The 24,073-nt window shown below is 45.0% G+C and overlaps 1 protein-coding gene across 1 annotated transcript in view; it reads left to right on the top strand.

Moving 5' to 3' along the window:
- Positions 1 to 6,150: 6,150 nt before the first annotated feature.
- Positions 6,151 to 24,073, top strand: part of HIPK3 (homeodomain interacting protein kinase 3) — a 178,080-nt gene continuing 160,157 nt past the window's right edge. The window contains exon 1 of the mRNA XM_073604467.1: positions 6,151 to 6,500. Within this exon, the coding sequence (XP_073460568.1) occupies positions 6,425 to 6,500 (76 nt within the window). The 5' untranslated portion in view covers positions 6,151 to 6,424. The remainder of the gene's footprint in view (positions 6,501 to 24,073) is intronic.

Raw genomic sequence — 24,073 nt, 5'->3', positions numbered from 1 at the left:
GTGTATGAGGACGGGTAGTGTGTTTAGGAGAGGAGTGCGGAGTGTATGAGTACAGGTAGTGTGTTTAGGAGAGGAGTGCGGAGTGTATGAGTACAGGTAGTGTGTTTAGGAGAGGAGTGCAAAGTGTATGATGACAGGTAGTGTGTTTAGGAGAGGAGTGCGGAGTGTACGAGGACAGGTAGTGTGTTTAGGAGAGGAGTGCGGAGTGTATGAGGACAGGTAGTGTGTTTAGGAGAGGTGTGTATGAGGACAGGTAGTGTGTTTAGGAGAGGAGTGCAGAGTGTATGAGGACGGGTAGTGTGTTTAGGAGAGGAGTGCGGAGTGTATGAGGACGGGTAGTGTGTTTAGGAGAGGAGTGCGGAGTGTATGAGGACAGGTAGTGTGTTTAGGAGAGGAGTGCGGAGTGTATGAGGACAGGTAGTGTGTTTAGGAGAGGAGTGCGGAGTGTATGAGGACAGGTAGTGTGTTTAGGAGAGGAGTGCGGAGTGTATGAGGACAGGTAGTGTGTTTAGGAGAGGAGTGCGGAGTGTATGACAGGTAGTGTGTTTAGGAGAGGAGTGCGGAGTGTATGAGGACGGGTAGTGTGTTTAGGAGAGGAGTGCGGAGTGTATGATGACGGGTAGTGTGTTTAGGAGAGGAGTGCGGAGTGTATGATGACGGGTAGTGTGTTTAGGAGAGGAGTGCGGAGTGTATGATGACGGGTAGTGTGTTTAGGAGAGGAGTGCGGAGTGTATGAGGACGGGTAGTGTGTTTAGGAGAGGAGTGCGGAGTGTATGAGGACGGGTAGTGTGTTTAGGAGAGGAGTGCGGAGTGTATGAGGACGGGTAGTGTGTTTAGGAGAGGAGTGCGGAGTGTATGAGGACAGGTAGTGTGTTTAGGAGAGGAATGCGGAGTGTATGATGACGGGTAGTGTGTTTAGGAGAGGAGTGCGGAGTGTATGATGACGGGTAGTGTGTTTAGGAGAGGAGTGCGGAGTGTATGAGGACAGGTAGTGTGTTTAGGAGAGGAGTGCGGAGTGTATGATGACGGGTAGTGTGTTTAGGAGAGGAGTGCGGAGTGTATGATGACGGGTAGTGTGTTTAGGAGAGGAGTGCGGAGTGTATGATGACGGGTAGTGTGTTTAGGAGAGGAGTGCGGAGTGTATGAGGACGGGTAGTGTGTTTAGGAGAGGAGTGCGGAGTGTATGAGGACGGGTAGTGTGTTTAGGAGAGGAGTGCGGAGTGTATGAGGACGGGTAGTGTGTTTAGGAGAGGAGTGCGGAGTGTACGAGGACGGGTAGTGTGTTTAGGAGAGGAGTGCGGAGTGTACGAGGACGGGTAGTGTGTTTAGGAGAGGAGTGCGGAGTTTATGAGGACGGGTAGTGTGTTTAGGAGAGGAGTGCGGAGTTTATGAGGACGGGTAGTGTGTTTAGGAGAGGAGTGCGGAGTTTATGAGGACGGGTAGTGTGTTTAGGAGAGGAGTGCGGAGTGTATGAGGACGAGTAGTGTGTTTAGGAGAGGAGTGCGGAGTGTATGAGGACGAGTAGTGTGTTTAGGAGAGGAGTGCGGAGTGTATGAGGACGGGTAGTGTGTTTAGGAGAGGAGTGCGGAGGGTAGAGGAGTGCAGATACTATGAAGGTACATAGAGTGAATGAGGCCTAGTTCGATGTCTATTAGTGGCATGCACAGATGAAGCAGTCAGCACATGCACGTGATGTTACCTGTAGAGCAGTCAGTGCCTCCCACCCTCATTATCTGCTTGTCTACTTTACACCTCCTTCACACTTTCCCGCCCTTCTGACACCCCATAATATCCCTCATCTCACCTCTCCATCCACAGCCTGGAGAGAACACCTGCAAGTGACTTCCGTGTTGGTTGTAGCGCTGAGGCTGTCATGTTGTTGCCAGTAGCTCCGCCTCCACCTCCGCAGCCAGCACTAGAGGTAATGGAGGGGAAGGGCTGACAGGGAGGGTTGTGCGGAGCTGGCGGGGCGGGGCCGGGAGAAGGGTGGGGTCAGGGCTAGGCCATGGCTGGAGATAAAAGGCCCGCTGAGAAATACATGAACAGACCAAACACAGGAATTTCAGATCTGATTGAACATCTTGAATGGATCTAAGAAACTCTGAATAAAAAATGATACACATCTGTGTCCAGCATTGGATCGCTTTCACCAGCAATTATAACTATCTGTAATAATTGTAAAGAATGTCCAAGGACCAATCACGTGAGATTAGAGGAGCAGAACGTTTTGTCATAGTCTGTGTGTTAGATATTCTGGAACAGGAAAGAGAGTTGGCCAGCTTGGAAAGGCAACTCCTAATAGGCGGCACCGTCTTCCACAACAAAGGCAGACAAACGTGGTCTTGGAGAGGAGGATATATAATATATACCTGGAGTCATCACATTGCAGGGATCTGCATCTTATTCCATTTGTTCATATATGATGACACTGACTGGTCAGCTGGAAGGAAACCCCTAGTTGCTTGTTCATAAGCGTGAAGCATGTGACAATTCCATTAATATCTATGACAAGTACTTCTGACCATTGCACCTTGCACACTGGGAGTACCGCAACATGCAGCAGAACATACAGCGTTCAGCAGTCATGTATTGTGAGATACAACGAACAGAGTGCAATGGTCAGGATTATGCAATTTACAGCACAGCATACAGAGTGCATGGGTCAGGAATATATAATTTATGGAAGAGCATACAGAGTGCAGCAGTCAGTATATGTAAATGTATACATTACAGACTACTGACCTCCATAATCTGTATGCTGTACTGTATTTGACAGTCACCCTACTGTTGAACCTTGCATAGCTATGGCTGTTGCACTCTATACTTGATTGTACATTCCGTACTCCTGGCCGCCACACTCTATATGCTGGGCTGTATCTTATACATTTTTGATCCCTGCACTCTGTACACTGGGCTGTATATTACAAATTCTTGAGTATGCAATGTATAGCTTAGCTCAGTACACAGCTTAGGACTATGTAATATATAGCACTAAACACATAGTATAGGAGTCAGGAGTATGTACAGCCCTGTGTACAGAGTTCAATTGGAAGGAATCTATATTATACATCCCAGTGTATGGAGTTTTGTCTGACTTCAATGAATGGGATCCGGCTTTGATTCTGACAATACCATGCCCTTTGAGTTTGGTATGAATCTGGAGGAGGACCCCCCCCCCCGAGACCATACCAGATCCTTCAGTCTGGTAAGGATTTTAAGGGGGACCCCCATGCAAAATAAAAAAACAAAACGGCGTGCCCCCCCAATCCATACCAGACCCTTATCCGAGCACGCAGCCCAGCAGGTCAGGAAAGGGGGGGCGAGTGAGCGCCCCCCTCCTGGACCATACCAGGTCACATGCCCTTAACATGGGGTGGTGGGTGTTTTGGGGCGGAGGGGCTCTGCATCCCCCCACCCCAAAGCACCTTGTCCCCATGCTGATGGGGACAAGGGCCTCTTCCCCACAACCCTGGCCGGTGGTTGTGGGGGTCTGCAGGTGGGGGCTTATCGAAATCTGGAAGCCCCCTTTAACAAGGGGGCCCCCAGATCCCGGCCCTCCACTCTATGTGAATGAGTATGAGGTAAATTGTACCTCTACCCATTCACCCAGAAAAAGTGTCAAAAAGAAATAAAACCAGCACACAGGTTTTTGATGAAGTCCTTTATTAAAACAGCTTCAGCGTCTCTTCTCCCTCCGGTAATGTCTTCTTCCTCTGGTTCTTCCTCTGGTTCTTCTCGCTGGAACAGGTGTGCAGGTGGAGGGGAGCTGAACATGTTACATGTAACACCCTAAATGCTTATTCAGAAAGGGCTATTAGGGCTATTAGGTTATTACATCGGGGAGTTGGGAAGGTATGCCGGTCACATGAGCACTGTGATTGGCTGTCACATTGGTCACATGATCAAGAGCTGGCAGAATCATTACTAAAGACTGGGGGCTATCTTTGACAACTTGATCACTGTACTAGGAGTGCGCAGTGAGTGTGCTCTCAGAACAGAAACCTCTGCCGCCCATGGACACATATGCGGCATGTGGCTGTAAAAGTCCACCTTCTTTGCCACCGTCGCATATATACTATATTACCAAAAGTATCGGGACACCTGCCTTTACACACACATGAACTTTAATGGCATCCCAGTCTTATGCCCCGTACACACGGTCGGATTTTCCGACGGAAAATGTGTGATAGGAGATTGTTGTCGGAAAATTCCGACCATGTGTAGGCTCCATCACACATTTTCCATCGGATTTTCCGACACACAAAGTTTGAGAGCTTGCTATAAAATTTTCCGACAGCAAAATCCGTTGTCGGAATTTCCGATTGTGTGTACACAAATCCGACACACAAAGTGCCACGCATGCTCAGAATAAATAAAGAAATGAAAGCTATTGGCTACTGCCCCGTTTATAGTCCAGACGTACGTGTTTTACGTCACCGCGTTTAGAATGATCGGATTTTCCGACAACTTTGTGTGACCGTGTGTTTGCAAGACAAGTTTGAGCCAACATCTGTCGGAAAAAATCCATGGATTTTGTTGTCGAAATGTCCGATCAATGTCCGACCGTGTGTACGGGGCATTAGTCTGTAGGGTTCAATATTGAGTTGCCCCCCCCCCCCCCCTTTGCAGCTATAACAGCTTCAACTCTTCTGGGAAGGCTGCCCACAAGGTTTAGGAGTGTGTCTTTGGGAATGTTTGACCATTCTTACAAAAGCACATTTGTGAGGTCAGGCACTGATGTGGAAGAGAAGGCCTGGCTCACAGTCTCCACTCTAATTCATCCCAAAGGTGTTCTATCGGGTTCAGGACTCTGTGCAGACCAGTCAAGTGCCTCCACCCCCAAACTCGCTCATCCATGTCTTTATGGACGTTGTTTGTGCACTGGTGTGCAGTCATGTTGGAACAGGAAGAGGCCGTCCCCAAACTGTTCCCACAAAGTTGGGAGCATGAAATTGTCCAAAATGTCTTGGTATGCTGACGCCTTAAGAGTTCCCTTCACTGGAACTAAGGGGCTAAGCCCAACCCCTGAAAAACAACCTCACACCATAATCCCCCCTCCACCAAATGATTTGGACCAGTGCACAAAGCAAGGTCCATAAAGACATGGATGTGCGAGTTTGGGGTGGAGGAACTTATCTGGCCTGCACAGGGTCCTGACCTCAACAACTTTGAGATGAATTTGATCAGAGACTGCGGGCCAGGCCTTCTAGTCCAACATCAGTGCCTGACCTCACAAATGCGCTTTTGGAAAGAATGGTCAAACATTCCCATAGACACACTCCTAAACCTTGTGGACAGCCTTCCCAGAAGAGTTGAAGCTGTTATAGATGCAAAGGGTGGGCCAACCCAATATTGAACCCTACGGACTAAGACTGGGATGCCATTGAAGTTCATGTACGTGTTAGGCTGGGTATACATTTCGGTGCGGCGCAGCTCACAGCAGGGGGTCCGGTGCCTCCCTGTTCAGCGTTTCAGATCTGATTTCGGTCCAAATTTGAGCTTGATGTGCTGGGGGGGAGATAAAAATTATAAAATAAAAATAGAAGCTTATTTGTGGTTTCATTGGCAAAATTTCAACTGCATATGAGCAAGCATGCGGTCATTGTTATTTTGTCGCCCACATAATCTGAGTGTTAGCGGCATTCTGTAGGGATCATTCAGGATCCCGTGTTGAGCTGCAGATCTGTATTATAAAATAAAATATAAAAGAAGATATTTTTCATTGCCATAGGACACATACTGTATGTATAATGACAGTTTGGAACAAAGCATGTAATCCTATGGTAGCCCATTCATTTGTATACAGGTGAGTCCTGATTATTGCAGATCACACATTAAATGAGGAATTATATTTTATATATTTATTTATTGATGAAGATATGTCAGAACATTTCTGGTTGGAGGGCTAAGCATTGCACTTCAGATACAAAGCAGCTGCCTCTTCCCCATCTCATGGAGAATATATCACCCGGACAACGCCCGATTTTTCTTTTTTTTTATTTGTACATGACCATTGCGCAGGGCACCGCAGTCCACTCTAGCGGGCAGAGGGTTAATACAAATGACGTCACCGATGTAAACAAGGGCTCATGGGTTGCCACGGTAACGTTCCTCGCTGCAGACGCCAGGTGGCGTCCCTGGGTCGGATGCGCTCGGAGATCGGCTGGTGCTGTCTGTTTCCTTTAGGCTGCCTGAGCGACATGTTAGGAGGGGAGCGGGCGGCGGTGTGTGCGCGGCGGGACCGAGCAAGCCCAGGAGCCCGCGCTGACAGGACTAGTATGGGCTCCCCCGCGACCTATTGAGAAGACACGAGACGCAGGACAGGCCCCCGAGCCGCCCGGGGTGTTTTGAAGGGTGGGAAGCGGGAGGACGGTGACGGAGCTCAGGGCCGGGACAAGATGGCAGCGGCCGGCGCGAGCTGAGCATGCAGAGGGGCCCCGCGCACTGCCTGACATGTCCGGCACAGCCCTGCACGCTGCACCTCCTGCTACTCTATGAAGGTAAGTCTGGGGGGACAAGAGGGGCTCCGAGAGAGACATGGGGCGGCATGTACACAGAGAGGAGAGCTACACCTAATAGAGACTACTACAAGGAGGAGATCCGGGGTGACTACTACAGAGGGGAACTACTACAGAGAGGAGAGAGGGAACTACTACAGAGAGGAGAGCTACACCTAATAGAGACTGCTACAAGGAGGAGATCGGGGTGACTACTACAGAGGGGAACTACTACAGAGAGGAGAGAGGGAACTACTACAGAGAGGAGAGAGGGAACTACTACAGAGAGGAGAGGGGAACTACTACAGAGAGGAGAGGAGAACTACTACAGAGAGGAGAGGGGGACTACTACAGAGAGGAGAGGGGGACTACTACAGAGAGGAGAGGGGGACTACTACAGAGAGGAGAGAGGAACTACTACAGAGAGGAGAGGGGAACTACTACAGAGAGGAGAGAGGGAACTACTACAGAGAGGAGAGGGGAACTACTACAGAGAGGAGAGAGGGAACTACTACAGAGAGGAGAGGGGAACTACTACAGAGAGGAGAGAGGGAACTACTACAGAGAGGAGAGGGGAACTACTACAGAGAGGAGAGGGGAACTACTACAGAGAGGAGAGGGGAACTACTACAGAGAGGAGAGGGGAACTACTACAGAGAGGAGAGCTACACCTAATAGAGACTACTACAAGGAGGAGATCGGGGTGACTACTACAGAGGGGAACTACTACAGAGAGGAGAGGGGAACTACTACAGAGAGGAGAGGGGAACTACTACAGAGAGGAGAGGGGAACTACTACAGAGAGGAGAGGGGAACTACTACAGAGAGGAGAGGGGAACTACTACAGAGAGGAGAGGGGAACTACTACAGAGAGGAGAGGGGAACTACTACAGAGAGGAGAGGGGAACTACTACAGAGAGGAGAGGGGAACTACTACGGAGAGGAGAGGGGAACTACTACAGAGAGGAGAGGAGAGGGGAACTACTACAGAGAGGAGAGGAGAGGGGAACTACTACAGAGAGGAGAGGAGAGGGGAACTACTACAGAGAGGAGAGGAGAGGGGAACTACTACAGAGAGGAGAGGGGAACTACTACAGAGAGGAGAGGGGAACTACTACAGAGAGGAGAGGGGAACTACTACAGAGAGGAGAGGGGAACTACTACAGAGAGGAGAGGGGAACTACTACAGAGAGGAGAGGGGAACTACTACAGAGGGGAGAGGGGAACTACTACAGAGGGGAGAGGAGAACTACTACAGAGGGGAGAGGAGAACTACTACAGAGGGGAGAGGAGAACTACTACAGAGGGGAGAGGAGAACTACTACAGAGGGGAGAGGAGAACTACTACAGAGGGGAGAGGAGAACTACTACAGAGGGGAGAGGAGAACTACTACAGAGGGGAGAGGAGAACTACTACAGAGGGGAGAGGGGAACTACTACAGAGGGGAACTACTACAGAGGGGAGAGGGGAACTACTGGAGAGGGGAACTACTACAGAGGGGAGAGGGGAACTACTACAGAGGGGAGAGGGGAACTACTACAGAGGGGAACTACTACAGAGGGGAACTACTACAGAGGGGAGAGGGGAACTGTTACTATAGGGAGGAGATCCTGGGGGGAGAGGGGAACTACTACAGAGAGCAGAGGGGGGAGAGAGGGGAACTACTACAGAGAGGAGATCCTGGGGGGGGGGGGAACTACTACAGAGAGGAGATCCTGGGGGAGAGGGGAACTACTACAGGGAGGAGATCCTGGGGGAGAGGGGAACTACTACAGGGAGGAGATCCTGGGGGAGAGGGGAACTACTACAGGGAGGAGATCCTGGGGGAGAGGGGTACTACTACAGGGAGGAGATCCTGGGGGAGAGGGGTACTACTACAGGGAGGAGATCCTGGGGGAGAGGGGTACTACTACAGGGAGGAGATCCTGGGGGAGAGGGGTACTACTACAGGGAGGAGATCCTGGGGGAGAGGGGTACTACTACAGGGAGGAGATCCTGGGGGAGAGGGGAACTACTACAGGGAGGAGATCCTGGGGGAGAGGGGAACTACTACAGGGAGGAGATCCTGGGGGAGAGGGGTACTACTACAGGGAGGAGATCCTGGGGGAGAGGGGTACTACTACAGGGAGGAGATCCTGGGGGAGAGGGGAACTACTACAGGGAGGAGATCCTGGGGGAGAGGGGAACTACTACAGGGAGGAGATCCTGGGGGAGAGGGGAACTACTACAGGGAGGAGATCCTGGGGGAGAGGGGTACTACTACAGGGAGGAGATCCTGGGGGAGAGGGGAACTACTACAGGGAGGAGATCCTGGGGGGAGATCAGGGGGTCAAGAGAGGAGGAGATGGGAAGAGGGAAACTACTACAAGGAGGAGATCCCGGGGTGGCTACTACAGAGAGGAGATCGGAGGGGGGCTCGTACAGAGAGGAGATTGGGAGTCTACTACAGAGGAGATCAGGAGGGCTTCTATAGAGGGGAGTATGGGGGGCTTTCTACAGAGAGATCAGTGGGGCTACTGCAGATAGGAGATTGGTGGTCTTTTACAGATGTAGAAATCTATAGAGAATAGATCAGGGGGCTACTACAGGCTGGAGGGAGCACACAGGAAATCTATAGGGTGGAGGTGAACACTAAGGAGAGAATAGGCTTCTACAGGCTTGAGGGGTTTATAGATAGGAGACCTAGGATTGCCATAGGGGTACAGTAAAGGCAGACTTATGGCTTCTACATGTTGGTGTGGTACAGAGAGGAGACTTGGGACTTCTATTAGTTTAACATGGGTAGTACAGTTGTATGGGGGACTTCCTTAGGTTGAGAAGTATAGATAGACTGTTGTTACATCCTAGACAAAGAGTACAAAGAGGGGATTGAGAGGTCTATATACTAGATAGGGGACAGCCAACAAGAGATTCAGGGGGTTGTTGTGTTTGATATTGGAGAATATAGAGAAGTGTAAATAGAGGAGGTCCGGGTTTTAATGAGCTGGAAAGAGAGGACAACAAAGAGAGATCCCTGTCTGCTTGCTGGTTAGGATTTAGTGCACAGAGATCAGGGCGTCTATTTGTTGCACTGTGTGGAGTATGATCTGGAGTTGGGGGGGGGGGGGTGTACAGAGAAGAGATCTGGGCACTATATGTTGGATAGAGAATAGTATGTAGGGATACTGTTTATATTAAAAGCTACAAGGACTTGTGTGAGGCAGGAACTCTAAGGGATTGCCTTGAGGAACCATGAGAAAGGTTAAGTGGAGTAGAACTATATTCTAGAACATATGGGAGGATTATGATACATAAAAAAGAGAAGTTGGATGATATATTCGGAATGAACTGAAGTGGGAAGGATTGAGATGTAAAATGAAAGTGCGATAACATGAAAAATAGAACTGATATAGAGGAAGGCTGAAAAGTTGGGAAAGGGAAGGTGGATCAGAGATGGAAAGATGTGTAGAGACATGGAGATTATGCAATACTTTGGAATATAAGTAGGCAGTGGGCGACTAGAAGCAGGGTGGGGTATAAATAGAGGGACATGGGAAATTTAGCAGAAAAGGGATCATACTTGAGAATTCGAAGTAGGGAGATATGAGGTGGCAGATATAACCTTAGGCTGGCCATACATTATACAAATTTCTTATTCAATTTCCTTTAGATTTAGCTTGAACTATGTAGTACAAGGGCCTTTGTGACTCTGTACAGAATAAAAGTGTTTAGGTTGGCCTCATGTTATATGGTTTTGGCAAATCTACAAGAAAATTGTGTGTGTGACCAAATATACCCTGCCATTGGCATCAGTTCTCTTTTCCCATGCACCAGGTAATGGCCCCAGTCGGTCATACTCCTTGTTTTGTAATTGGTCCTGATTCCCATAAATGAAACGCTGATTGAACTGTTGAATTTATATAACAAATGTGGTGTGACTGGGAGGTAAGACAGTAGATACAAATGTGTTTTTGGGAGACAGCTTTTAGCTTCAGAACGAATGGGGACAAAGTAGCCGTGCATTATCAGGCTACTATGCTGTAAGGAAAATGTGTTGATATACTGGTTGTAAGTCCTGATCTACTACATGTAGAAGACTCTGATGTTTTCTTTTATGTAAATTGCTGTGGGGATTGGCATAAGATTGTCTGAGAGTCCTTGACTGGAATAGGTCATAGTCACAGATATTTTAAAGTATGGCAATAGGCATTTGATTGTATACACAACATTGTGTGACCCATACCAGGCAACATACCTCTATGAGAACACAAAGCACATTTTCTTTATAGTTTTCTATATTGTGTATCAAGATCTCTTCACAAAATAATCATGAAGAAAATGTAACCTTTTCCTTCTGTATGTGTCTTTCTTTTGTATTGCTACTTTGTGTTCATCTGCAGCTTTCCCCTCAGATATGTGATATTCAGTAATATAAACTCCATTGTTTATTTTTACAACCTGTTGTCAATGAGTACAAAACAAGAAAGAAAAGACAACACAGCAACAGTTGCCAGCTTACGTCAAGGGAATCAAAATACAAAGCAAATTAAAACTTTTGCCAGACTGTTTTCTCATGGTGTTTTTCTTCCCAAGCTTTATCAAGTGTGATCATATGTGGCAGATGCTTTTAGCATTTCCCATGTGTTCAGCTGCTAGTAAGACCTTTAACCCTCTATTCTTACTCCTAACCTTCTAGGGGATCCCAGGAACAGACTCCGGGGGGCCAGTTGTGATTTTTGACTCCTTGGTTTAGATTTCAGGAAAAAAAAAAAAACTGTAAATCTCACTATTCCTCTTCCCTCCCAATAAAGGCTTTATAGGTGTGTAGCTTGTTTTATGATGATGTTGCTTTTTTGTGCTCATCAGAGCAGTTGTGTCAACATGTTGTGGCCTGGTGCATTCACAGAGGGTGGAGATGGAGAGGGCGTGAATTAGGTGTCAGCAAAGGACTGCTGAGCCCAACACATTCCACAAACTTCTAGGAGCTCTGATCAGATGCGCTCACAATGCAGAGCCAGTCAGAGAGGCTGCTCACTGAGACATTGCCCCATATAGAAATGCACTCACCAAACCCCCCCCCCCCCCCTTCCTTTACATCCTGTTTCTCTTCATTATCGTAGATCCCCTATGTCATTTCAAGGCTCTCTCTTCACATTATAGCTAAAAGGAAACAAAAAAGTCTACAATCTACCAATAATTTTTTGATGCACACTTTTCTTTTGAACACTAAATTCTGCCTTGTGTTCATCATCTCACCTCCAGCTCTTCTTCCAGCACATGCTCCATAAATCTGCAGAATACTTTGCATGTAGACATTTTGCACACAGTCTGGCCTTTTGAATATCTGTATATCATACTTCACAGGATCAGAAGAGCGGATCTAACAGACGTCAAAGGTTTTTGAGCGTGTGCGTTGGTTAATTCTATTTGTTTGTGAGGATCTGGAGGTTATGGGAGAGTTGGCATGTTAGTGGTAAATGATAAGAACACTCTGTCCCTCATATTGCTTTTGTGTGCCGCAAGGCTCTGTAATATCAACGCTCTGTTTGGCAATTTTATTGGTTGTTTTAGAAGTTGCTCACACTAGATTTTTAAACTTGAGCGTGACGTGTTTGTAAACAGGGTACATAATTTATTATTATACAGGATGTATATAGCGCCAACGGTTTGCGCAGCACTTTACATTATAAAGGGGACAATACACCCAACTAAACAATTCAATACAAACAGGTTAGAAAGGCCCTTCTCATGCGAGCTTACAACCTAATGCTGTCGGTATAAGCTGCGATGGTTTTTCCGACAGAATTCCGCTCAAGCGGTCTTGCCTACACACGGTCACACCAAAATCCGACCGTCCAGAACGCGGTGACGTACAATGGGACTAGAAGAAGAAGTGCAATAGCCAGTAGCCAATAGCTTCCGTCTTGTACTTGCTTCAGAGCATGCGTCGTTTTTGGTACGTCGGAACAGCATACAGACGAGCGGTTTTCCCGATAGGAACTGGTTCCGTTGGAAATATTTAGAACATGTTCCATTTCTAGGTCCGTTAGAATTTTCAAAAAAGAAAGTCAGATGAGGCACACACACGATCGGAATAGATGATGAAAAGCTTCCGTCGGACTTTTTCTGTTGGACATTCCGCTCGTGTGTAGGTGGCATAAGAGATAAAGTTTTTTTGAACTTTTGAAAACAACTGTCTTTATTTCTACAACATAACATTTAGCTTTTAGTGACACTATTGTTCCTTTAAAAGGAACAATGTATTTTCTGGGAATTTATTTTCCGATGTTTTTTGTAGTTTTTACCTGAGCGTAATATTTGATTCACATGTTTACATTCTTTCTCTGCTTTATCTCTATTACCTTGGTGCACTTCAGTATGTACCAGATTGATAAAAAAAAATTCTAAGTTGTTATCTCTATTTTACTAGTTACTAAGGGTATTTGATTTATTTATTTATATATTTTTCTTTGTTCGGCCAGTAGGTGGGACTCGATTCCCCTGTCCACACACCTGATGTGGATGGGGAAATCCTTTCCCCTGCGCTATTGTAATATGACATCAGGGAGACTTCCCCACCATCAGAATACACTGATCAACACTGCCAGCTATAGCTTGGTAGGGCTGATCGAGAGAAAAATTTTAACAGACTGGTAGTACTCAAGTCCATCGATACATCGAATGCCTCTTCATGGATCAAAATTCATCTCGGTCCTTGCTAATACGGCCAAATTTCGATCTTTGTATGTTCGCCTTAACCCAACATGATCAGCACGCTTGTAGATAAAATCTCAACCACAAAGAGAGTCTTTTGACTGGTAGATTTTCACTGTGAAAGAGGTGCGTATGGGTGCATGCATAGTGCAGCACTACTTAGAATGAAGCAGAATTTCCATATACAATAGAGCAAATATGGCTTCCTCCAATAATAAAAAAAAAAAAAAAAAACAGTTTAAAAAATTCACAAATAAATACAGTTGTAAACAAGATTAACATATGCAAATAACTTCTATATACAGTATAATGTTTTATTTATTTTCATGTGGAGGTCCTGACAGTAACTCACGTTCTGTCTTATGGTGGCTACGCTCACTTCTTGCATCTATGGAGGAGCAATGTAGCTACCTGATAGCAGCATTGTTAACCTGTGTGAGGACCGTGTTAGATGGACTAGCATATTTAGACATACTTTTCTTTTTGGGATAAAGGTTTGACCATTTTAAGCATCTTTTGTCAGTGATAAATGGGTTGTCTCATCTAACTGCTGCCTTGCTGTACAGCTTGATTTTTTTTTTCTTTAAAAAGTTAAAAAATAAGACTTAATGGCTGGATCACCAGGTAATAAAACTATGGGAGGACTTAGAAAATCAAAGGCTGTTATGTTAATGCTAGTATTCTCCTTGTATCCCTGATGAATGGGGAGCTTGCTTGTGGCCCCTGAAATAAACTACTAAAGCATTTTGGACTGGCCCTCTCATATTGCTCCAGTGTGGTTTTCCTGCAGCGTGGGTGCAGAGCAGTGTACCAATGGTGTTCGTGTGCGTTACCAACGCTTTCCTATAGACTTCCATTAGATTAGGTGTTTTTGGTGTGTTTTCTGAAAGCGCACCAAAAGTCCTGCATGCTGCATCTTCATGCACTTTCAGAAAATGCACTAAAAATGCCCAAATTAAAATGTCTATGAATGACCATGTACAAGAACTTTTAACCTTTTGGCTTTGTGCTCCTGTTGTATTTGGATACTTTGTATTAATGGTAGTGAGCATTTTTTTTTTTTTTTTTCACTTTGAAGCCTCGATCTGAGAAATTTTTATTTTTCCCCCATACCTGAAATCCCCCCCTTCCCCCAAAACCCACTTTTTCCCTTACCATGTGCAGCCAGCAATACCCCCCCCCCCCCAAGTCCCCCATCCAGGTCCCTCTCTGCTGCCAGTTACGGTGTGGAGGACCACTAATCCAGCACTGTGATGGCATTCAGAGATCATCGGTTCCTTGACGTTTTCTTGTGATGATGATGTCGTCCTCTCTCTCCTGAGAAAGACCCTGCTAGCAACCATCCAATAGGAAGTGTCTGTGTCTCACCCGCAGTGCTGTGGACACCCCAAAAAGGACCCTTCCAGGAAGTGAACAAAAGAGAAGACTCAGGATGGTGGTATCACAGGCAAGTTAAAAAAGGGCATTTTGTTTTTTTGTTTTTTTCTCTCCCACCACCTTCTAAACTCTCTCTTAGAAGGTGGTGGGAGAGAAGACCCTTTTTAACCCAGAGAAGAGCTTTAAGTATGCTACCACAAAAAAAAATATGTGTTTGCGAAAGCAGCTTTTAAATAGCAGTATGGCTAAAGCTCTTTTTGGTCATCCTCTTTTGTGAGTCACATGAATGACCTGTGCTCTCCTGTGACCCAGAATCAACTGACAGCAGGCTAAAGCAAGTAGCTTCAGGCTCTTGATGTATCCTGATGATAATTTCAGGATCCACCCAAATTCCTTGCTCGGCCTCTCAGCACACCCCTAAGTAACTGAGCCAGCCGCTCCCCCCTCTCCTACCTGGGGCTCTCCAGTGAGTGCTGGAGGGGCAGAGCACTGGTAGTCACCACTCTGTGCTCAGAGCAGGACTGGCAACTGAGTGTTCAGCAGAAACATGATCGCTCAGTTCTCGGGCTTCGAGCCAGCAGGGGACAGCTTGAGGCATTGCACCAATGCTGCTGACATATAGGTGAGTATGGTGTGTGTGTGTTGTTTTTTTTTTTTTAATCTGCACCTCTTGTTAACGAAAACTCGCTTTTTTTTTTCCTTTAAAATTAAAGATGATTGATTGCTATTGCTTACTAAGTCTTGCACATTTCCCTGCCTTGGTAAATGAGGGTCATTGTGCTTATTTATAAGCTCCAGAATGAGCGATAAATAAATGGTTATCTCCATAGTACATAATTGCAAAGTTTAATTTTAAAACATACATTCGTTTAGGAAAATGTAGATTTTCTACAGCTCTTTTTACATTTTGTTAGTTCATATAATTAGGCTTGATGTACACAGGACGTTTTTACAACCTCTCCTGAACAATTTAACTTGACAGATAGTAACCCACTTTTAAAACATCTGTTTTGCTGTGTTTACATGCAGCGTTTAGCTGCGTTTGTGTTTAGAAGCGTTAAAAAAAATAGTCAAAAATGAAAAACGCCTGTAAACCAAACGTGGCAAAAAGCGAGTTACCACATTTGGCGCTTGAAATGCCAGTCTAAACTCAGCTTCTGAACCCATTATTTTTTTTTTTTTTTTGCGTTCCAAAAAAAAGCCTCTAAACTCAACTGCCTAGAAAGAACTAAACACCTCTGTGTACATGTACTGATAAGATAACCTAGAGGAGAGTTCAGGAGCAGTTGAAAAAATGCCCAACTGCTCCTAAACATCTAAGGCAGTGGTTCTCAACTCCAGTCCTCAGGACCCACCAACAGGCCAGGTTTGCAAGATAGCCGAAATACATCACAGGTGATATCATTTGCTGCTCAGTGATTGCAGTATTCTAGTCTGCAACTCCCCAAGGTAATACTTAAAATCTGACCTGTTGGTGGGTCCCGAGGACCGGAGTTGAGAACCACTGATCTAAGGCCTCATGCACACGAGACGCTGTTAAACGCGTGTTCAGAGGCAGTTGGACACTTTTTTCAACTGCCCCTGAACTCATCCAATGTTATACTATGTGTCCATGTACACAGTCTCGTTTTTTGGCATTTTTAGGCAGTTGTGTTTTAACCTCGTTATTCCAGAAGCAAAAAAAATGGGTTCAGACGCAAAAGTTTTCCACGTTTCAGACGTCAAACGCCGGTGCCGCGTTTTGCGTTTATAAGTTTTTTTAAAGGAACCCTATTTTTTGGACCAGAAACCACAGAAATATGATGGTAAACTGCAGCAGAGAATGACATTTTGTGACCCGACTTTGGGGCCCCGTATCTCAGGGCCACTTGGAACCCCAAATTTGGTGTGCACACACAGTGCAACTAGCCCTACAACAAATCCAAAGTTGGGGTTCCTAGCACCAAGTGGCCCCGAGATACGGGGCCCCAAAGTCAGGTCGCAAAATGTCAAGCACTTTTCTGCAGCAGAGAATGACATTTTGCGACCCGACTGTGGGGCCCCGTATCTCGGGGCCACTTGGTGGATATGGATATGTTGTAGTGTTAGTTTCACTGTGTTTGCACACCAAATTTGGGGTTCCTAGCACCAAGTGGCCCTGAGATACGGGGCCCCAAAGTTGGGTCGCAAAATGCCATTCTCTGCTCTGCAGACACTTCTAGATGCAAACGCTGTAAAACGCGGCATGCAAATGCAGCAAAACGGGCGTTTCTAAGCGCCGGTTTCAGCTTTTAAAAACGTGTTCAGCAGAGTTTGCATCAGCGTCTCGTTTGCATGAAGCCTAACAAGAGTGTACATGAGGCCTAAATCAGTGGCACTGCACTTTTTGTCTTCAGTTTGGGGAAGAGACATCCACTGAATGACTGGACAAATGCTTCAAACAATCAAACTCCATTTGTATTTGGTGACAGGTGAGGAGTTGAAGGCTGTAATCCCAACCCAGCCTCACGTATTCTCAACAGCTTCTCTGGAATGTGAGGCTACAAAGGGGAGCATGTTATTGTGAAAGATGGGAGTGGCTTAAGCTTTCAATTACTGCTTTTATTACAGTTACAATGTGTATTGTTTAAAGTACGTGCATGGGCAAAACTGGGAATGCCTTGTTTGGGCCAGTTGAGTTAAAAAAAAAAAAAAAATCTTCATGGGGGAGGGGGGGGGGGGGGGGGAGTCATTGTCTTTTTTCCAGGAACAGATAAGCATCCTTGAACATCTTCACAGAATTTTGTCACTGTGGTGACTGTGAGCTTTAGTTATAGCCTTCTACAGCAACGTGTAGATTATTGAGATTTGGAAGCATATTTGTAATAGGTGGAAATTGCTTTGGGCAGTGTCTGCTCTCATTTTGTCATATTTCTAATGAGGATAAATAATTTATTACTTTTATCATAATTTTGCAGTTGGCATACAACTTTCCTGTTCTTATTCAAATAGGTTTTTACTCAACAACATGTAGGGTACAAGAATTGCAAGCTTACCAAGCCTGCAAATGGTGTACATTGACAGCAGCTTCAAAAAGTATATCATTTAAACTCTTTGTGATGTACACATACTGTAGTAGGGCCAAGAAATAATAATGCACACTTTTTTTTTTTTTATGCTACATACAATGCGCTGACACTGATCCTAAGTTAAAAAAAAAAAAAATAAATAAATATATAATATATACACATTATAATGTTGCCTACCTAAAATACTCTGACTTTTACCTTTGACCCCAACCTTTTACTATGACCTTGATTTTTTTTTTTTTTTTTACCCTAACTTAGATCATACCCTGATCTAGCTTTTTTTTTTTTTTTTTCTGTATTTTTACACAAACTTATTTGTTTACACCGTTCTCTAACAAGGAGAAAAACATAAAGTGCATTTTTTTTCTCTATTCAAGAGGAGACAAACAACACATGGGCGGATTAAACAGTGACTTGGGGGGAGGGTGAAATGAGATGGGGGTGCGCAGAAAGGTAGGGAGGGAGAGAGAGGGCTGGGGTGTTTTTGGAGCTGGTGTTTTTGCGTAAGGCCCATTTCAGATGGGCAGACTCCATCAGTGGATCCGCCAGCTCAGCGGGGAATCTGTCTGCTAATCCCTGAAGAGCAGGTGAATGACAGGTCTGCGTCCGCTCTGCATAAGCCTGTTTTCTTCTATGGGCGGTTGGATGGAAACAGACTGCCTGTCTGTTTCCATCCGACTGTCATTCTTTCCGCCTGGTGGTTTTTATCGAATCGAATGTTGCCGGTTGTCAATGGACACATATCCGTTGACATCCGCTGCTCCATTTAGGTCAATGGGTGGTTTGATCGGGTCTGCCTTAAAAAACTGACAAACAGACAAAGTCGGTCCGCCCGTGTGAAAGGGGCCTTAGAGAATTGGAGATGGGACTGTTTGTGTTTTCTGTATACAGTAAGTTTTACCAAGATTTTATGTGATTGTAAACCTGTGCAGGCTGTCCTATATTAATAGGGGAAGTTGAAAAGGGTACCATTTTGATAAAAACAAAACTTTATTTTTTTTTTCTACTGCATTTGTGTTTTGTCATCACTATCTATCATTTTCAAATTTTACTGCTTTTTTTACACTTTGTCAGAGTTTAATAATTTAAGCTCTAACAAGCGGGTCCCTCTGATTTTCTCCTGTATTGAATTACAAACTGTTGGCGCTTTATAAATACTGTATAATAATTATTGGCGGAGAGCTAAGATAGTCTGCCCTGTTCTGGCGAACTATGTCAAGAAACATTTTATTCCCTTGGCTGGTCTATTGCCCGGAGATGTCAGAAGATCACTTAGAATATTAAGAACTTCTGAGGTTTGGAGCAGTTATTGTTGCTGTGATGTCAGTCCCCACACTACCCAACCATAGCAAGCTGCGCTTAATCAGGATTGTGTATCGCAACCCCACACTATGGGTGTTTATTGGCTATTTTAACTTTTGTATACTTCAGCCAGAAGTTTACAGACGATCTCAGGCAGAGGTGGGTATGAAGCCTGATTGGGCTGGTACTAAGTATACGGAACCTTTTTTTTGTACAGTTTTTCAAGAAACTGCCCAGTTCCCTTCAAATGCCCGTATATGAGCAGAGATGTTTCTGAGACTTTTTCCGATGATCGTTCGACCAATGCTTGTTAAAAAAAAATGTATTTACCTAATAACCATTTATTGCAGTTTAAGGCATGACTCCTCTTTCTTACGGATGAGAAAGTAAATCTCACATTGGAAATGGGTCATTGAACAGACCGTATATATGTACATAGAGAGAAACTGCTACCAAAACACTTCCTTTTACGGTAATTCAGCGGAAAGTGGATTATTTTGAGAGCTGGCTGATAACCGTGAACAAGCAGGATCTGTAATTTGTTTGGAACTTTGGCTTCACTTATTGGTTCTAAAATAATCAGGTTACTGCATTTAAATTACAGGTTGGAGCTGTGCTGTGCTTTGGAAAGGTAGTCATGATAGTAAACAAATTTTAAATTGACTTTGTTAATGTTTGTTATCTGTTCAGTCGTGTCCGACTCTCGGCAGGCCTAGGGGGCCATCTCTCTCTCTCTGTTTCCCGATCCTATATGCTTCTTTTAGTTGGTTCATGTTCTGGCTGGTGTTGGCTTTTTTGCCGTCTAACCATAGTGCTCTTTGGTGGCCTGGCTTCCTTTTTGCCTCTGATCCATTCAGGCACAGTTGCTTTTTCTGGTGAGTTCCATTGCATGACATATCCAAAAAACAGTACGTAAGCCTGAGTTTTGACTTTTACCATCCAATGTTTTTTGTGCTATGGGATTTGCATCTTTATCTTTGTTTTCCATGGAATGTGCAGGAGCCTTCTTTTAGAGGGTTGTTTTTATGCTCTGAAGAGGTTTGAACAGTAGTGTTTATTTTGGTTTGTCATATCAACTCCATACAAATAGGCTAAATCCACCATTACCTATTCCTATAAAAGTTTTAAAAATGATAGTTCAGCTATTGTAATAACCTACAATCTATCTTTTACTACAGTACCTGCTGCTGAAATCAGGCTTGTAGTAAGAGCGTGGAAAGGAAAAGAGTGCACCAGTCTAGTGCATTAATCCACCTATTGAAGAATAAAAACTACTCCCAAACATGAGAATATGAATGTATTTTAACCCACCAATCCGTAGCTTGAAAGTCCTGGATTCGACAGTCTCCAAACCGCGCTCCGAAGGATTTTCCTCCTTCCTCAGAGGCTCTAAGGAAGAAGGAGAATTCTTTGAAACACGTCAACCAGCAGGGTCCCTAGTGTGGTTCCCCCACGGTCTGGAGACTGTCGATTCCAGGACTTTCGAGCCACAGATCGGTGGGTTAAAGTGAATTCATATTCTCATGCTTGTGAGTAGTTTTTATGATTGTGTTCTTCAATAAATACATGTGGGATGGGATAATGCACTAGGCTGGTGCCTCCTCTTTCTTTCCATTTTCTAAAGACAATAAAGAGGAGCTCTGCCTGGGGGAAAAAAATGAAAAGTTATCAGATTCAAATACTGTAGCTGCTGACTTTTAATATATGGACACTTACCTGTCCAGGGAGCCCACGATGTCGGCACCCCAGCCTATTTTCGGATCGGCTGTTGGGTGCTGCCACCGCCATTCATAGTAAGGGAGGCTTCACAGCCGGTTCCTTACTGCACATGCGCGAGGCATGGCGAGGAGGAAGGTGGAGGGGGGGCCAAATCTTCCAGGGACGGTGCCACGGCGCAGTCTCCCAGAAGTTGGGAAGAATATCTTTCAAAAACGGGTACCAGTTCCCCCCTTCCCCCTGAAAGGTGCCAAATGTGGCATTGGAGGAGGGGAGAAGGCAGATAAACGGAAGTTCCACTTTTGGGTGGAACTTCGCTTTAAGGACACTCCCAGTCCTAGAGGGCAGCAAGGCTTGAAGCAATACCCCTTGTGAAGTGGACTACCACTCTTATATTTGCTGGGCTATCCTACTTATGCGTAAGAGTGTTTGTTATTGTAAGTGTGCCAGCATTGTGAGTGATCGGGTGGGGTGGGCAGATACTTTGGGGAACTGTTAAAGAAAAAGAGCATTCATAGCTGGTGACGTTAGTTTTGTAATGTTTAGTCATAAAACAGGGACAGAGCTAGTGGAATTAACTGCCATCTCCCATAAGCTAAGCCAGTTGTGGTGAGGACTTCAGGTGTGATTTTATAAGTGTGTGCATTCCTTTACAATTTTAAAAAGGTTAACAATTTCTTGTAAAGGTTTTTCAAAATTATTTTGAACTGTACTGGTGAAGAGGAATATGTAAAGCTGGCATATTTTATGTCAAAATTATAGTGTCACTGTGCAACCAAAAACATTCTATTTACTAAGCAGCTAAACACAAAGGTTAAGCCACAAAAAATCCTAATGCTGGCCATACACTATACGAAAAATCCGCCGAAAAATCGTTCATTTAGACACTTCGTTTTTCTGGAAGTTAATGGGCACAAATCGATAATCGTTTGTGACGTTTTTGTGGAAAAAAAACGAACGGGAAGTTTGGGAAATTTCTACCGAACGTACGATAAATTGCAAGGTTAATGTGTTTCCCGTCCGAACTGTCTGCACTAGGTATATGTAAAAAAACGAACAAAAAATTATTTATTCATGTCCACTGAACAATTTATCGGTCATTACATGATGGCACGATCGTTTGCGGTCACGGTCGAACGTTCGTTTTTCGAAAATGGGTTCGGCCGATTTTCTGTATAGTGTATGGCCAGCATAACACCAAAGACCTAAAGATAACTGTGCAGCTCTAGAAGAGACTCCCTAAAATATATATATATATATATATTTCTTTTGCCTTTAAAAAAAAAAAAAAAAGCAAGACAGTGATCAATATTGTAGCATGTGAAGGAATAAGGCCACCCAAACTTGAAACAAGGGGGGGTGGAGGAGGAAGTGTGTCAATGGAGGGTCACAAAGGGGTGCCTTTTTTTTCCTTACCTAGGGAATCAAGGTCTGCACGTTTAGTACTCCTTACTGGGATATCCAGAGGTGTCAGACTTTATCGTACTTCCACGGACAGCCACGGTTGATACAAGTCAGTTTGTACAGTGGTAAAGTGGCGTCAATCATGGCTCCCCAAGATGACACAGCGAGGGGGACATTAGAAGTCCATTTGCTTTGAATTGTTTTCTTGGCATAATGTAAAAGATATGAGGTCAGGAATTTTGTATAGTGAGTGGGGTAATCACCATCATGGATCCCTAATAGTAAATTAAAATAAATCTGAACAGAAAACAGTAATCTTGGGACAATCCCAGAACAAAAATATGAACACGGGTGTATGCAGCAAAGGGGGACAAAGAGGATCCCAGGCTGGATAGATTCTATGGAGTTTTATGGGATTATAGTATACTCCACGCAGAAACTTTGGTTTTGGGTGAGTTTGTCTTTAGAGGAAATCACCAGTCTGGGGCATTGCTGAAGACTTCCTGGTCTTCCCTGTCCAAAGAGTTTATATATCGCCCTTCCAAAGATCCCACAGGTGCTCAAGCTTGGGGAGAGTCAATATTGAGCAGGATCCCTGGAGTTGAATTTTAATCTAGCCGTACAATGGCTAGCTAAAAAGCATGGATGGAGGAATATCCATTGTATTCAGGAAGTCTTGGGTGAATACCTGACCAGCAATAGCATCTGATAGAATGCAGTCACTGTTCGACCAATATGTTTCTACCCAGCTTAATTGCCGTATGGTGCTTGCAGGGCCACTTATGGCTCAAAATTCAACAGATGGAGCAAAAATCATCTGAAATACAAGCCAAGTGTAACTAGTGTTACTCATGTGCTACATTTTGGTTCCGAGGCAGTCGGTAGTTATGGTGCCCCAGAGATAGTATTGTGTCAGGGACTAGCTGCTTCTGTCAGAACCTGGTCACCTATGTGTTTTATTTTGTAATCTGTTTCCCTTAACTTAACATAAAGAAAAGTTCCTGAAACTATTATGTGGCTGAAGGAAATTCACCCATATACAGTATAGTAATCAAGCTCAGAAATTTCTTATTGATTTTTCTGTCATTTTAATACCAATTAAGGTAGAGAATGAGCTGATACACCATAAAAAAAAAAAAAAAAAAAAGATTATTTATTTTCCGACCGCAGCATTGATGCAACCATAGCAACCCAGGTGAACTTGAGAGTTTCAGTTAAATGGACTACAGTAATCTTTCAATGGCCCGAGGGTGTTGCTAGCTCATGTGTCCAACAAAAGCTCTTTTGCTGCATAAAGCTTTCTATCCTTTGAAAGTTTCTGTCCGATGATTGGCTGGCAATTGTTCTGCAGCACGCCTTGTTCCAACAAAAGACATGCTGGCTCCTTACAGTATGTTGGGAGTGGTGGTAACTCCGCTTCAACTACTCCTCTAAAAAATGTAAAGGGCCATGATCATGTGAGAACTAGGTAGAAAACATATCAAGAAAGCTAATTTACAGAAACTGGGTTCCAAACTCATCATGAAGCCATTGCCAGCACGATCCAAATGTCTCTATGCATTTAGGAAGAGGTTCTTGTGTATTGTAATGGGACTGGGACTAGGTGTGGGTTTTCTAACCTGCCCAATCAGCTTATCTTTAAGATTAGTAGCTTGGGTCTTTTGTGCCCTACTTCCACTCTCCTCTGACCCGCTGTTGACTCACTGACAGTCCCACTCACTTTAAAGCGGAAGTTCCACTTTAAACACTCCTCGCCCCCTTACATGCCACATTTGGCATGTCACTTTTTTTTTGGGGGGGGGGGGGTGCTTAGTTTTCAGTGGAACTTCCTGCTTCCACCTACGGGCCGCCTAGGCGACTCCTCCTCTCCCCCTAGGCGGCCCCTCCCTCTCGGCAATTTTCTGGGACACGTTAAGAGTGCCTGTCCACTGGGAGAGCGCAGCGCAACTCACGCACATACAGTGCACGCCCGGCCATGAAGACGCAAGCTGTCACGGCCCGGTGCCCACAGTTTCAATGGAGGAGGAGAGGAGCAG

Source organism: Aquarana catesbeiana, linkage group LG11 (assembly GCF_042186555.1).
Source record: "Aquarana catesbeiana isolate 2022-GZ linkage group LG11, ASM4218655v1, whole genome shotgun sequence".
NCBI lineage: Eukaryota > Metazoa > Chordata > Amphibia > Anura > Ranidae > Aquarana > Aquarana catesbeiana.
Note: the sequence above shows the minus strand (reverse complement) of the source record. Positions and strands in the feature narration are given on the sequence as shown.